Source organism: Buteo buteo, chromosome Z (genome assembly GCF_964188355.1).
Source record: "Buteo buteo chromosome Z, bButBut1.hap1.1, whole genome shotgun sequence".
NCBI classification, from domain to species: Eukaryota; Metazoa; Chordata; class Aves; order Accipitriformes; family Accipitridae; genus Buteo; species Buteo buteo.
The window spans coordinates 86,389,088-86,404,452 of NC_134204.1; the positions used below are offsets into that span (position 1 = coordinate 86,389,088).

Below are 15,365 nucleotides of genomic sequence, written 5' to 3' on the forward strand. Positions count from 1 at the left end.
ACATAGAGAAAACAAGGCATTGAACTGCTGGTTATTACATTAGCACTATTCGTCCCGTGTGGCATTTGAAACAGCAGTACCCTGCAAAAAAGAGTATGTGGTCATGTAATTAAAACTATCTTGGGCTGCATGTTGTTAATGACTGCCAGTGTGTCTCGAGTCTGTACGAGGTTACAGACCTAGTTAAAACTGATGGGTGGATTCAGCATTTGTTAACGTTGTCCTTCAAGTCTAGATAGCCTCTGTAGGAGGGAACATGAAGAAGTTAAAACTGCATAGAAAAAACATCCTTTCTGTATAAATTCTTTCCAAATAAGCTGGATTTCAGCAACTCATACCCAGCTGGGATGACCCCCCCCTAGACCGCTCTGTTACTCAATACTACGCAGAGCTAGACCGGATTTTTATATACTTGTGAACATAGATAAAAATAGAAAGTGTGGTAAGCTGCAGAGTGGTGCTACCCAGAGCAGATCATGTCATTCCAGTATGATCATAATTTCTTACACAAGAGTAAATCAATGCCCTGGTGTATCTAAACTGAAGTAAAAGAACTGATTCCCCATGGGGAGTATTACTGAAGGTGGGGATGATGATAATTCAGACCAGAATTACCTGGTAAGGTGGATGTGGACTGGCTAAGGAGGAGACTGCAAAAACCTAAGCTGAAAGGCAGTTATGAGGTAGGTAGGAGAGAAGTGAACAGGAACACTCTTTGGGGATTGTGATTAGTTTTTGGACATGATATGTGCAATATAGTCATTAATGAGACAGAGATAAGAATTTGATGTGCATCCATGAAATCTGCAGATGACACTAAGTTGAAAGGTATTACGAGTAATGATCTTGACTAGAGAGAAATGGGATGAAATTTAACAGCATAAAGTTCAAAATCAGGCACTGAAAGAACAGAAAACCTTTCCTATGAACTCATTAGTTAGGGTAAATGAGGAGGAAAGAGGTCTTTGTTAGGGACATTAAGATTTCTCGAAGACCTCACGAGACCTGACTTTCTGTGTGTCACCACGAGGGTTAAGCCAATAGCCAGATGGTCACAGATCTGCAGGAGAGAGGCATTTCTCTTTTTTTTCTAGTATGAACTAGACATCTATCATGTGTTTGCCTGGACTTGATCCCTAAAGGAGTCCTTTCTGTTACCATACCTTTGTTTTTTCCCTCCCAAAATATAAATAATAAAACAAAGGCCAGCGACTGTGTTCCTTTCCCATGAAACAATTAGGAAATTGAATTTGAAAGAGAGGGAGTCTCAAAGAGAAAAATTGTCAACTGCTAGTCATGTGAAATAGCAGTGATGCTGCACTGAAAACAGCACAGAGAGGAAAAAAGAAAATCAAACTCAGAAACAAGACCCAGAGACTTTCAAGAAGGCCACTAAACTAATAGCTCTGTCCTGGTTTCAGCTGGGATAGAGTTAACTGTCTTCCTAGTAGCTGGTATGGTGCTATGTTTTGAGTTCAGTATGAGAAGAATGTTGGTAACACACTGATGTTTTCAGTTGTTGCTAAGTAGTGTTTAGACTAAGTCAAGGATTTTTCAGCTTCTCATGCCCAGCCAGCGAGAAAGCTGGAGGGGCACAAGAAGTTGGGACAGGACAGAGCCAGGGCAGCTGACCCAGACTGGACAACAGGGTATTCCATACCATGGGACGTCCCATCTAGTTTAGGAGCTGGGATGTGGGGGTAGGGAATCACCGCTTGGGGACTGGCTGGGTGTCGGTCGGCGGGTGGTGAGCAATTGCCCTGCGCATCATTTGTACATTCCAATCCCTTCATTATTGCTGTTGTCATTTTATTAGTGTTATCATTATCATTATTAGTTTCTTCTTTTCTGTTCTATTAAACCGTTCTTATCTCAACCTACGAGTTTTACTTCTTTCTTCCCGATTCTCCCCCATCCCACTGGATGGGGGGCGATTGAGTGAGCGGCTGCGTGGTGCTGGCTGGGGTTAAACCATGACAAGTACCTCGGAAGGAAGGGGCCTGGGATGCGCTGGGAACATGAGATAAGCAGGCCAGCCGACTGATGAAGGAGGCACCGACCTGGGCGAGTGGCTCTGCGAGTGTCTGTCTGCAGCACGGAGATGAGAAAAGCTGTTCTCACCAAGGGCTGCAGTCTGCATGACAGAACATGAAATTTTCAGTGCTGTCAGTATGAAAATACTTTTTTTTTTTTAAATTTAGAGGCAAAAAATGTAACTCAGAAGAACTGTATCGAACACGAGAGAAGTTATTTTAAGACTTCATCATCATATCTAAAGAGGAGCACACCAGGGGAACCAAATATTTGTCGTGTCTATGACAAGTGATCATGGTCTGAAGACAGTTCTTATTACAGTAACATAAATACTGCTTTAACAAGGCTTATTTCAAATGGCTGAAAAAAATGTCAAGTCTCATCAACTCAAAAAATTGAACAGAAAAGCTGAATGAAAATATTATGAATGAAATCATTTTGAACCCCAAAATGTAAGCTTCTGGTATTTAATACTGTAGCGTAGTGGAAACAGGGAAGAAACTCTTAAGGTCTTAAATATAAATGTAGAATAAACAAAAAGGGAATTTGGTAATGGATACCAAGGAAGCTAGGAATTATTTGAAACTTAGGTGAGAAGAGAGTCAAAGCATAAAAGGGGAAAAGCTGCAATATGCAGTATTTTTAATTCCCATTCTCTGCATACATTCTTTATGATGTGCTCTTTGTTGTCCAAGATTTTATTTGTTTCTGTTGATTTTATTTATGTTTTTTGTCTTTTTAAAAGCTGCCTGCAAAACTCAACTGGCACAAAGACACAGAAACAGCAAGATAGGACAAGAAATTCGGAATGACAGAAGGCGCCTTGTCTTTTTTTTTTTCTATTTTTTTTATACCACCCGCTCACAATTAAAACTTTATCTCCTCCAGATGACACACAGAAGGTGGGCAGGATTTTAGAAGCAGCTGATAGATGATTGTAGCAAGTAGGATGTCTGATTTTAATAGCTATCCTGCAATGCAACTTTCATAAGCAGTTGTTAAATCCTCCTGTGGTTCAGTGCTGGTAGAACACCACAGCCCTTTCTTCAGAAGTACCTACGTTTCTGCTTTCAGCACCTGACAGCGTGAATTGCTAACATCTTTAGTTCTCAGTCAGATTACTGCTGGTTAAGAGCACGCTAAACCTTGCAAACACAGTTTGCAACAGGGGCACCCAAGTATGCTGAGACACTTATTTGAATTTACATTTGAAAAATGGTCTGTTTATTGCACTTGAGCTTTGCACTGAATCCTGAAATTGAAGGATGTGATCCAGTTTAGGAATCCTTTGCTGTGACAAAAAGATGCAAAGGGTGTCAGGATAGAGAAGAATCACATGAAAAAAAGCATTATACTTTTGCTTTGTCCTACTATCTTATGTCACCTACTTTATGAAAATCACAAGGTATTATTTAATGCTGAGCAATGTGTTTGCACAATAGAGGCCTCACTACTGAGAAACTTCAACCTAGCTCATCAGACACAGATCTGGAAAACATACCAATTTTTTTAATCTTAAAAATTAAGATTAATTTTTTTGTCAATGACAGCTGCTATTTCCAGAGGTTAAAAAAAGTAAAAGGCATAGCCTTGTCATCTAGCAGTTGCATTTAAGAATAGCAGTCTTTAGGATGTGTGATTCTTGGGAAAAGTTATCCTGTGTCTTTTGGGACACAAAAATTCCTTCTGAGGCTAAGCCCAAAAGAAAAGATAGTGGGAGAAAAAAAAAAAAAATCTCTTTAGAATTCCCTTTGTAGCTTCTGTTCATTTGTTCTTTTGGCTTGACATCGATGGAATAGGCTTTTTGTGTACCGTGTACAGCACATAAATACAGAGACTGCATTTCATGAAAAATAAAAATATGTTAGCTTTCCTGACAAAGATGATGTGTTACCTTTTGAGAAACACTTTTCATAAGAATTAAATTAGAAACGTTAAAAAAAATGTGAAATACTGAAAACTCGTGAAAAACCAACATTGTTCTTGAGTGCTCTGCAAGGCTGAAACACCTCTCTTTTGGCTTGAAAGTTTTCTTTAATTCAAAATTCTTATTTGGCTTGTTGTTTACACCCTGAATCTGTTTCTTATGTCTTATTCCTGGATAATTTATTTTGGTTCCTGCTATTGTGCCAAAAGTATGATACACAAATATTCTCAAATTTGTCTTCAGCAGTTTTTGCTGAAACTCGAACATACATAAATCTGTCGTGACATTCACTCTTATGCTTCATTATATGTTCTCGAGAGTTTTTACAGTCTGTTATGTCTTTGTTTTTCACTTACTGCTTTTGCATTTGTGGTAAAGATTAAATATATATGATCTATATTTCAAGTTACCACTCCTAATTCTTTGGTCCTGTATATAGTTGTTCAGAAAAATGCCAGACTGATATGAAAAGTTTTGGTGGAATGAAACAAAGATTGAAAGCAACACTATTGACAGAACTTTATGGTCTGTGTTCTACTATTTACTCTGTAGATATATGGGTTTACGACGTAAACCTTGCAAAGTTATTTCACTGCTGTTACATGTGCAAACAATTTAATTGTACTTTGAATTTTGAAATATTGGCTCTCAATATATGATTACACGATTTATTTTTGCAAGAACGTATGTAGCATACCTATAATTTTTCTGTTCCAAACTATCAATCCCTCAACTCCACAAATGATTTTTGAATAAATTATGCATGTTAGAGCAGATGACTGCTCCGGGGTATTATATAACTTTTTTAGAAATTGTACAACTGTCATCTAAACAATTTGTGTACACATAAAATGGAAAAGCAAATACATGTACCTTTTCCGTTATGTAGTTTAAGTGCACCTTTTGGAACTCCAGTTGGAAAAATGCGATCCCTAAGATGGCACAGCACATACATAAGATACCAGCATTTTTCTGTTCTTTCCTCTTCTAACCATAGAAGGAAGACTGTGGTTATCAGGGAGAGACCTGACAAAGCTGAACTAAGAAATCATGTCAATGATAGACCATTTTAGTAGAGAGATTTAGATGGAGTGAATTCCTGTAGTGCCTATTGCCATGCTAAACACTTTTTACAAAGACTAAACTCACAAATTACTTCTGCTACTGGCAGTTATAGTGACTTTATCAATGCCCAAACTACTTAAACAGATTGTAACTGTCATGTATTGACCAATCATCAGTCCAGATGGAGAGAAACCAAACCAGAAACAACAGCAATAGAATTAACATAAGAATATAAACATAATAATAAGCAAAAAATCCCTTCCCTTTCCTGTCGTCTCCTTTAAACAAAACCACAACCACGCCACCAAGCTCCTACAAAACAACTAGGTATGTCTCACCTTGGCGCTTGTCAGATTGGACCAGCGTGCCCAAATGTCAAAAGAGGGTAGGGTTAAAATACAAAAGCTTTAACCAAAAAGTGTCTCATTACTGGGGCTGGAGAACGACTCATCTATACGCACTGTATGCTCTTTGAGACAGTTAATCGCAATGTACGCTGCTGCATTAGGTGTGGTTGCAGCCTCATCTGGAAATGGCAGGAGCGATCATAAAACTTGACAGCTGAGCCAAAACCGGGGAAGGGTGAGAAGGGGAGGGAATGAAAATGAAAGGGTTGCAGGACTGGTTGGTTTTGGTTCACAAATCTAAGAACTGCATGAGACATACGCAGCACCTTTAAAACATGAAGAATTAAACCGCATTCTTTGGCTCGTTAGCTTGGAGGTGTCTGTGCTCTGGTACCAAAGCCTGGTAGAGGTGCAGTGTTGCTCAGTACCGTTGATAGGGACCCTGCATAGTTTTTGGAAATAAAGAACAGTCTACCATGTTCTGGTTAATTATTTGTCTGGATTGAAGAGGAGGCCAGATGATTAACATTACACATTTGTGTTGCATTAATGCAGCAACCTCCATCAATCTATCCATTCATAAAGCGGACAGGCGTGTGTGAAACTGGGGAGCCTTAACTGGAATAGAAGCGGTTGCTGTTTGAAGAGACCTAATCCGTTTGCCTCTGAAAAAAGTCTTCGTAGCACATGTTCAGCCGTCAATTTCCTGAAGTTAATACATACCTGCAGGTAGGATTCCTGCCAAGATTATTTCATTCCCAAAGCCACATCTGGCTTACTGTAGAAAGTAATCTGTTTGCTAGTCCATACACCAGAACAAAGACCACCTGCCATTTCAACCTCTTCCCTCCCCAATGTTCGTTCCATTCTCTAGGGGGAAAGCATAATCTTAACCTACATAATAAAACCCATTTAAAACATGTTTATTACATAGAATGAGAGATATCAATAAAGTGTCCAGAACATAAGCAAACAAATTCTTAAAGGTATTATTTCTGGAATATACAGAGAGGTGAACATCCAAGTGAAAACGACTACTGCATTTCTTGAATGATAACCTTGCAGGTGGTTGGTTTGAATTTTACATTTATTAAATTCTTGGTTCTCTAAGACTCTGTATAAGCTTTGAGAAGGCATAGGCTTTATTGATATGTATTTAGGTGTTTGTAGGTTGTGAAAACAGATGTGCTATGGATTTCCAAGTGTAAATTAAAAGTTCAGAGAACTTAAAGAAAATAAAGCCTGGGGTGAAATACGGTAGTTTAAGTAAAAAACATAAATAACTCACAAACAGCAATGCATACAAATAGCTTCCACTATCCCACTCTAAGGTAACAGAGGTAGCTTAGAACAATGGAAAAACATAGATATTACAAAAATTCATGTGGAACATTAGGAGCAGAAATGTTCAAACTGCACTAAACCTGAAATTATTAGCCATATAGGACCTACACTGTTTTAAATCTGTATGACAGTTAGTCTAGAAAATGAATTATCTACCTGTACGCAATACCCACATTCTAAATTATAACAAACGTTAACCAGTAAGTTTTTCAAGGATGCCTGAAAGACAATATTGAGGTGGAAAACAAAACAGAGTCAAGATGACACATGAAGACCCGTGTGATACTATTTCTTTATGGAGACCAAATATCCAAAAGTTACTAGACTTTTAACATAGAAAACACCTATTATGGGACAAAAAAATAAAGTGGTTGGATATTAGATAATTACAAATTTACCAAAGTTGCTTGTGTAACCATATTTCTGTCCTCTGGTGAATTCATCTAGGGACAAAATATATATGACCATGTCATTAACAGTTAGCTTAAGGAACACACATGGCCACATTGGTAATCATTCATCAGGTGTTTTCTAATGCATGAGTGCTTGTTTTACAAGAGTAATTTTAATTAATGTATTTATTATTGGGAGAGCTGAAAAGAGATTATTTTTCTAAAAAGCTGTCCTGAAAAGAGAAGGACAAAGCTATGTGCTGTTGCAGCAAACTTCCACCATGAACAAAGTCTGAAACCTGAGTTTGTCACAGCAGACGTGGCATGCTCTTTGAGCCTGTAAGTGGGGAAGATCATACCTGTTGAATATGAGCACCATTATGTGGTTCTTTGCCTCCTTTCTAGATAGAGAACGGATATGACTCGGGTCTGTGTAGACACTGAGACTGATGGCTGTTGGAGCCTGAATTGATTTACTGCAGCAACTGGATAATGAGGTATTTTAGCATGAAAACAGTTTCTTCAGTAGGACATATTATAAAATATCTGCTCAGAGATGGTTGTAACCTACTAACAGCTGAAGTTGTCATGGATCTAAGGGCTTGATCTGGTAGTCATCAAATTTCACTAGCCATGACTTGATGGCTCCTTGTCAGCTTAGGGATAGTTGTCTGCTAAATTTAGATGCACAGTCTTAATTCAGATGATCACTTTATGTCATTGGTACTTCATAATTGCCAGCTTTTCCTGAGACACTGTCCTGGTTTCAGCTGGGGTAGAGTTAATTTTCTTCCCAGTAGCCAGTACAGTGTGTCTTGGATTTAGCGTGATAATAATGTTGATAACACGCTGATGTTTCAGTTGTTGCTAAGTAGCGCTTATCCTCAGGTAAGGATTTTTCAGTTTCCCATGCTTTGCCAGCGAGCAGGTGCACAAGAAGCTGGGAGGGAGCATGGCCAGGACAGCTGGCCCGAACTGGCCAAAGGGATATTCCACACCGTAGAACGTCATCCTCAGTACATAAACTGGGGGGAGTTGGCTGGGAGGGGCGGATCACTGCTCGGGCATCGGTCAGTGGTGCTGAGCAACTGCATTGTGCATCGCTTGTCTTGGGTTTTATTTCTCTCTCTTTTTTTCCATTATATTCCCTTTCATTAAAATTATTATTTTTTGTTATTTTTATTTTTTATTATTTTATTGTTATTTTTATTATTATCATTATTATATTTTATTTTACTGTAGTTATTAAACCATTCTTATGTCAACCCATGAGTTTTAATTCTGTTTTATGATTCTCCTCCCCATCCCACTGGCGGGGGGGCGGGGGGGGTGAGCAAGCAGCTGCGTGGTGCTTAGTTGCTGGCTGGGGTTAAACCATGACAGACACTTGTTATGGAATCAGCTTTTCAGGAAAAAGAAAAAAAGGTTTGGATTTATTTTTACCTGTTTGCATGATTCCTTGCTTTTTAGAGTGTTTTTTGTCAGCTCTGTATCATTGTTTCACTTGCTTCAATAATAGCCAACAGTCTATTCTCAAATGCTGTTGCTAGAGAGGAACAATCTGGTTCCTTCGTCATTTTACTGATGGGTATTACAAGGCCCTCAGTGATACCCAACCTGCTCAAAACCTCGCATGCTTTTCTTGTACTGCCTGCCTGGCAATGTCAGTCAGTTTAGCCTTCTTCCCAAGTGTTGGGAGTCCAAAGGTAGAGGAAAAAGCAAGCTCAACCTTGCCCGTTTCCTGGACCTTCCACTTAAAATAGTTTTAGATCTTCTGCTTCCACTCATACCACTGTTTACAGAGAAGCAGCTTCGCACCAGCCAGGACCTCCTCAAGATCTATATGCTTGCTTAGAAATCTCCCCGTTGCCATCAAGTTACTCTCTCATTTCATGCCTAATTGGGCAATGGGTCTAATTCCTCAGTCTTTCGCCTATTGCCTTGGAAGTTTGAATAGTGTCTGTCACTAAAAATGATTGCACATATTTTTAAGGAGTTCCATAAAATAGTTTTATATCAGCATATAATTGGTATCTTACTGTAGATAAGACTCAGTAGTATTTTGTGAAGACCTCCCAGCTGAGAGGGAAATGGAATATTTCTGTCAGAGGAAGCTAATTGGAAGAAGCCAGCCTCATGCCCACCTTGCACTGCTGTGAGGATGTAGAGATGAATTAGAGAACATCCATTTGCTGCCGTGCATATTTCCAGAACAAATAGCTTTGTTGCCTGTGGTCTTTACAAAAGCCCTCTCCTGGAATAAAGCCTGATCTACGGGACACTGTTTGTCAGGACAGCAGGCACTAAAAGGCAGGGCTATGTCTTAATGCCTGTCTTTTCCATAAATTCTGTCTCTCTCCCTCTGCTGTCTTTCTGAGTTTCATTACTATTAATGCTATCTCAATTTTGCCCTGCTTCTAATTTTATTAACTACCATTCAAAAGTAGCAAGATGTTAAGATTTGGAGCACTCTGAACTGGATGCTAAACTAATATGATTAGAGATACTCCATGCCATGAAGTCTCCCATTTAAGCCTGTTTTGTAAAAAGGACTAAGCATACTAAAATGTTAAATGAGAGTTAGATGTAAGCATTAATGATAATGCATAGTTGCCTAGTTTGTGCTATATCTGATCCAAGTCATTTCTTTAAATATAATAATTTCCTTTTAAGCAAACTCAGCTGAGCCAATGAGGCCAGGTTTTGCCCATTCAGATGGGTCTGTTGTACACAACAGACCTTAATCCTTATTTTTGACTACCTTCCCAGGAGCAGTTAACATGGTCAGATTGCAGTGGTCATGCAACACAGGGCCCACTCAGCAGCCAGCAAATCTGGCTCCTGTTGCCTTTATTTATTGAGGCTAAACAAAAATGTGAGACATTCTTGGATCAACAAGTAGTGACAAAGAGCCAGGACATAAAATACAAAAGCAAAACATTGCAGCTTTATGAACCCATCAGTCTCCAAAATGAAATTAATCTTAAGTCAGTTTTAGAATCAGCAGCGCTTTTTAAAGGATATAGAACTATTGTTTTATTAAGAAAAGCCAAAGAAAGCAGCAATCTCTTACACAAGTACTCCTATTAAAATGTAAAAATGATCAGCTCTTTCAAGCGTCGTTTAAGTGTTTAAGTTTTAAAGTAAGCAGTCTTGATAAATTAATGGTATGTTATTTAGCAATCTTAGTTATACAACTCTTATCATTGCTGTAATTTTATTGAAAAAACCTGAATGTTGCAAAAATATCAATTCAGCATAAGTGATGTTGCCAAGATGATGTTTCTTTTATACCCTGAAAAGGTCAGTTAATAGGACCACTACATTTCCAACAAACTGAGCCCTGCTATTTCTCAGTGAGGATTGAGGGACAAGTTCAATTTCAAACACACATTAGCTTGCATTCAGATACTCTAAAAGATGTATATATGTATAGAGAGAAAGGTTTGGATAAGAAAAACATCCAAATAAAATATTGTGCAAAGGTTCAGCTTTTATTTAAGGTAGTTATTCTGTCTTGTCGCTCCACATTGGTGAAGATTATAAATATACTCTTGCTAAGAAAGACAAAATTGTCCTAGTGCTACCCAGTGGGTTAGTGCTGAATTGCTTTGGCAGGGAGAGAAGGGAGGAAGGGGCATAAAGAATTTTTTTTTTTAATTTTTACCAGAACCAAGTGTGTTGTGAATTTAAAGGATAATAACCAGTTTGGAATAACTCCCCATATGGACATTCCCATTTCAGAGTAAGTGAGGGGGTTTATTCTGGCTTAGTTTATTTCACTTGCAAAGTTTATTCTATTCAGACTAAGTGCTTCCCGGAAGGGGAGCTTTTTCACAAAAAGTATTTCAGTCAGTTTTACTACATAGACAGAAATTCACTTTATGTGACTATACAAAAAGTTAATTATGTACAATAGATTTTGATAAAATAGGAAAGAATATTCTAAACTCCAGCTTCCATGTGCAGGAACACATTATTAGTATGGCTTGAAGCATGTGTGCCTCATTTGTCAGAATACTGTACCTGCCATCATGGGCAATCCCTGTAGCCATGTTTTAAGCCTTAAGACCACAACTGATCTTCAAAGGTGAAATACAAAGCAAAGAAAAATTGTTTTTACACTTCATCACCTCTTTATGATCTGAAATGACTATGTCAGCAGCAGAGTAAAAAGTCTATTTTATTCTTTAAATAATATTTTTAGCATTTTTGAAGCACCAGTGCCTCCCAGCCCTCTTGTTGATGCAGTGTTGTAACAAGATCTTTGGAGATTTGTAAGATGCAGCAGTCTTCATTTTTGTTTTAAATGGTCTGACATTTTATATGCACAACAAAAACCCCCAGCAATTAAGAGGAGGAAAAACTGCATTTCAGATTAGACGCTACAGCAGCATTAGCCTTATGGTTACTCATGATGCTGCTGAAGTTTTTAGGAAAAAAAGGTGCCTTCCTCCTATTCAGGTGGTTTGAGTTATGTCCGTAATAGCATCTGTGAGAAGATGTGGTGGGAACAGGAATAGCTGCAGCTCAGATTGCAGCCTTAGCAAGATCTTGCTAGGGTCCTTCATCAGGCAGAGGAAATAGTTCCCTTGGACTTGCAATGCAAGAAACAAATAGAAAAATGATGGACTTCTGTAGAGCTGAAGAAATATTAACCACACCGTCTGTATAAAAAACATTGTCACAATAGCCACCTAACTCAGCTATTTTTAGTCTTTACTGAAAAGAAAAATGTTTTATATATCAAAAATCTGAATATCAGACAGCACTTATTTTGAAAATGAAATTTTACTATATTTATCAGAAATATATATCGCATTATCATTTTCTCAGTTCACTGTTAAAATAGTCCTTTGAGCACTGACTGTGAATAATTCCTTTAAATAAAAAGATGCTTCTCAAAACTTTACAAGCTGTCAACAAGTTTCTCTATAATGGATCTTTTAAGATATAACATACGCTGGATGTTAAGTTAGGATTTGTGAGGGCAATAAGGTGATGCAGTTTTGCTTGGGAATAATGGCCAAGCACACTCATCCTGGGGCAACTCACAAAGGGCTGCAGACCTATGGCCTATACCTGTCCTTTTTCATACATTTTGGGTGATTTAATGGCAGGACTAACTAGAACACAAGCGCCATGGGAGAGTAAAGGTCCTTGAGCAACGCTAACTGGGGGCAGGCTGACTTTGACTCCAAAATGGTCGATGGAGGCATAGCATGGGTGTCTGCTTAGCACGTGTCCAAAGTTGCATTATTTTCAGAGTGAGTTTTATGCTTCTAAAACAGTTCTTGGTTTGTCATTCAGGTGTATGCCTCCGCAGTATCGAGATGCACCCTCCTTGTTTTGTGACACTGACATTTTCATATACTGTTGCTCACCTTATGCATGTGTGAACAATTGCTGCCTGGATGGGGTGACTAGACAATAACGGGAACATTCTTTAGTTTAAAACTCCTACTCAAGATATATATTCCTGAGCTTTCTAGTCCTGTCAGTTATAACTAAGCCATTAAGATAATCATGTTGAATTCAGAAAAAGGTGCTACCCGAAACCTGTCAAGGTAATTATTCTTCTTTATCCTCTGTGGTAGGAGTGCTCTGTGTCAAATAAACATTTTTTAAGTGTTCCACCATAACTTTCTCCTCATCTTCAAGATCTGCACCTTCTTTCATCTCCCACCTGAAAGAAAAAGAACTTTTTATTAATTTTTAAAAAATGTATTTTAAACCAGTCTTTAGAACAAACAAGTCAATAAAAACCTCATTATTATCAATTCATTGCCCCCACCCCACCCGGGGGGGTACACCAGTTGAGATTACTGAACGATACAAAATAAAGCCCCTGAAAATCTTGCCCTGCCCAACTGCCATGAATTGTAAAAACTACCACAAAATCTTATATTTATTGTGATAGTACTTTCTTTTTCTGTTTTCTATCAATCACACATGTTGGTAGAGGTGGAAGCCTTGTAAAACTAGCAGAGAAAAAGTGGGAGACGTAACAAGTGTTTTGGAAGTTAAGCTGCTGCTCTCAACACTTTGTAAGTTTGCAGCAAAAATTCAAACACGCACATGTTATCCAACCCAAATATTTAATGTGAATGGTCATCATTCTCTTGCAGTGACAATACTATATTACAAAATGCCACAAAACTGACTGACTCTTTGTTTCTTTCACCATCAGGTACACCTGTCACACCAAGAAATAAACAACATATCAGATTCTTCCCTTTCTCCATGTGAATACTCAATTTTAGTTTAGGATAAAGTCCTAATACCATTAAAACTGAAAAAGTAAAAGAATATGAAGATTATTTTGCTTTTCTTTAGTAGTTAATTAAATATAGAGTCACACAGTATTCCCTTGCAGGAAATCAGGATAATAAATGCAGAAATAATGCTGGTACATGGTCAGCTCAACTTTGTATCCCTCTAATTATGCCTACATAATGCTCTGTAATGTGCCTCTATCTCTTTTACAAATTTGGGGATATTTAAGAGTTTGATATCTCTTTAATATTAATCTCTTTCGATTCTAAGTAGAAAATAAAGTGTAGTCTCCCAGTTCAGACCAGCTGAAGACAAAAGGTAAAGCATGAATACTGAATACAGAAATCATATTTTCAAGTACTAAATCCAGTAGATTATAAATGAGCCAGAAGATGATCCTGTAAAGTAGGAGGCATGTAGAGGAGCAGCAGAACAAGACTGCTTTTAGGAAGCTAATGTCAGGAGCAATACTTTAATCCTGTCCCCACACTTGTTAGGTCCTCATTCAGACTGCAAAAACCGGAAGCCATATACAGGTTTAGACTGGTGAATAAATCACATATTATACAGAATAGTGGGAAGAGTGTATTACATTCATCATATTTGCAGAAAGAGGACAATCATTATTGGCACTTGTCCTGGTTTCAGCTGGGATAGAGTTAATTGTCTTCCCAGTAGCTGGTACGGTGCTATGTTTTGAGTTCAGTAAGCGAAGAATGTTGATAACACACTGATGTTTTCAGTTGTTGCTAAGTAGTGTTTAGACTAAGTCAAGGATTTTTCAGCTTCTCATGCCCAGCCAGCGAGAAGGCTGGCGGGGCACAAGAAGTTGGGAGGGGACACAGCCAGGGCAGCTGACCCCAACTGGCCAAAGGGGGATTCCAGACCATGTGATGTCATGCCCAGTATATAAACTGGGGGGAGTGGGGGTGGGGGGGTCGCTGTTTGGGGACTAACTGAGTGTTGATTGGCGGGTGGTGAGCAACTGCACTATGCATCATTTGTATATTCCAATCCTTTTATTATTTCTGCTGTAATTTTATTAGTGCTATCATTATCATTATTAGTTTCTTCTTTTCTGTTCTATTAAACCGTTCTTATCTCAACCCAGGAGTTTTACTTCTTTTCCCAATTTTCTGCCCCATCCCACTGGATGGGGGGGAGTGAGTGAGCGGCTGCGTGGTGCTTAGTTGCTGGCTGGGGTTAAACCACGACAGCAATAGAGCATGGTGTGCACTTTTTGTAACTGTATTTAAAAGCTTACTAAAACCAGAAAAATAACAAGTGCTCTGTAGTACAATCTAATTGTTAAAATACAGTTAGGGAAAATATATTCAATGAACATGTATAAATTAGCATATATCCATCATACCTTTACCTTAAAAACTGAATCTGACAACCCACATTACTGCCTGGAGTGAAGTATCAGAGCAAGCACAGCATACTACGAATAAAATTGTAAACACTCTATGTCCACGATCAAAGTTTTGCAATAATTAACTTCCTATTACTCCACCCCTATATGACTACTCTCATACTTACTCTTATCTGAATATTAACATTAGGTACAATTAATTGCTATTATGTCTGTCTGCTTCATTCTCTGGTTTATGGTAAGTTTGTAAAATCTGGCTATATGAGCCCCCAGCACAGTTACTTTTGCAAGCATCTCAGGTGGACGTGGTTAAACAGGATGACTGGTTTCCCTTTTTCCTTTTGCTAATGTACCAAGGAGCCTCTTCAAACCTAGGAAGAAGTCGTGCAAGCCTTAATTTGAATTTATGGTCCTCAGAGTCATTCCAAAACACCACTTTACCAGTTGAATTGATTCATTTTAATTAATTTGATTTGTTGCACATTTTTAAGTAGAGGAGCTGTTTGCTTTGAAGGACGACAACTGAAAATGCTAAATGGAATACATTCAAAACAGTTATTGCTAGAGGTATAACACAGAAATCTAGCAGTCTTGGCTAATGGAAG

General features: G+C 38.3%; 1 protein-coding gene across 4 annotated transcripts in view; it reads right to left on the bottom strand.

Annotated features, from left to right (window-relative positions):
• Positions 1 to 6,130: 6,130 nt before the first annotated feature.
• KIAA0825 (KIAA0825 ortholog) overlaps positions 6,131 to 15,365 on the bottom strand; it is a 256,206-nt gene continuing 246,971 nt past the window's right edge. For 3 of the 4 annotated variants that reach the window (XM_075021307.1, XM_075021305.1, XM_075021304.1), the window contains one exon: positions 6,131 to 12,795. In XM_075021307.1, the coding sequence (XP_074877408.1) occupies positions 12,681 to 12,795 (115 nt within the window). In that variant the 3' untranslated portion in view covers positions 6,131 to 12,680. The remainder of the gene's footprint in view (positions 12,796 to 15,365) is intronic. The other variant, XR_012649091.1, reaches the window with a different exon arrangement.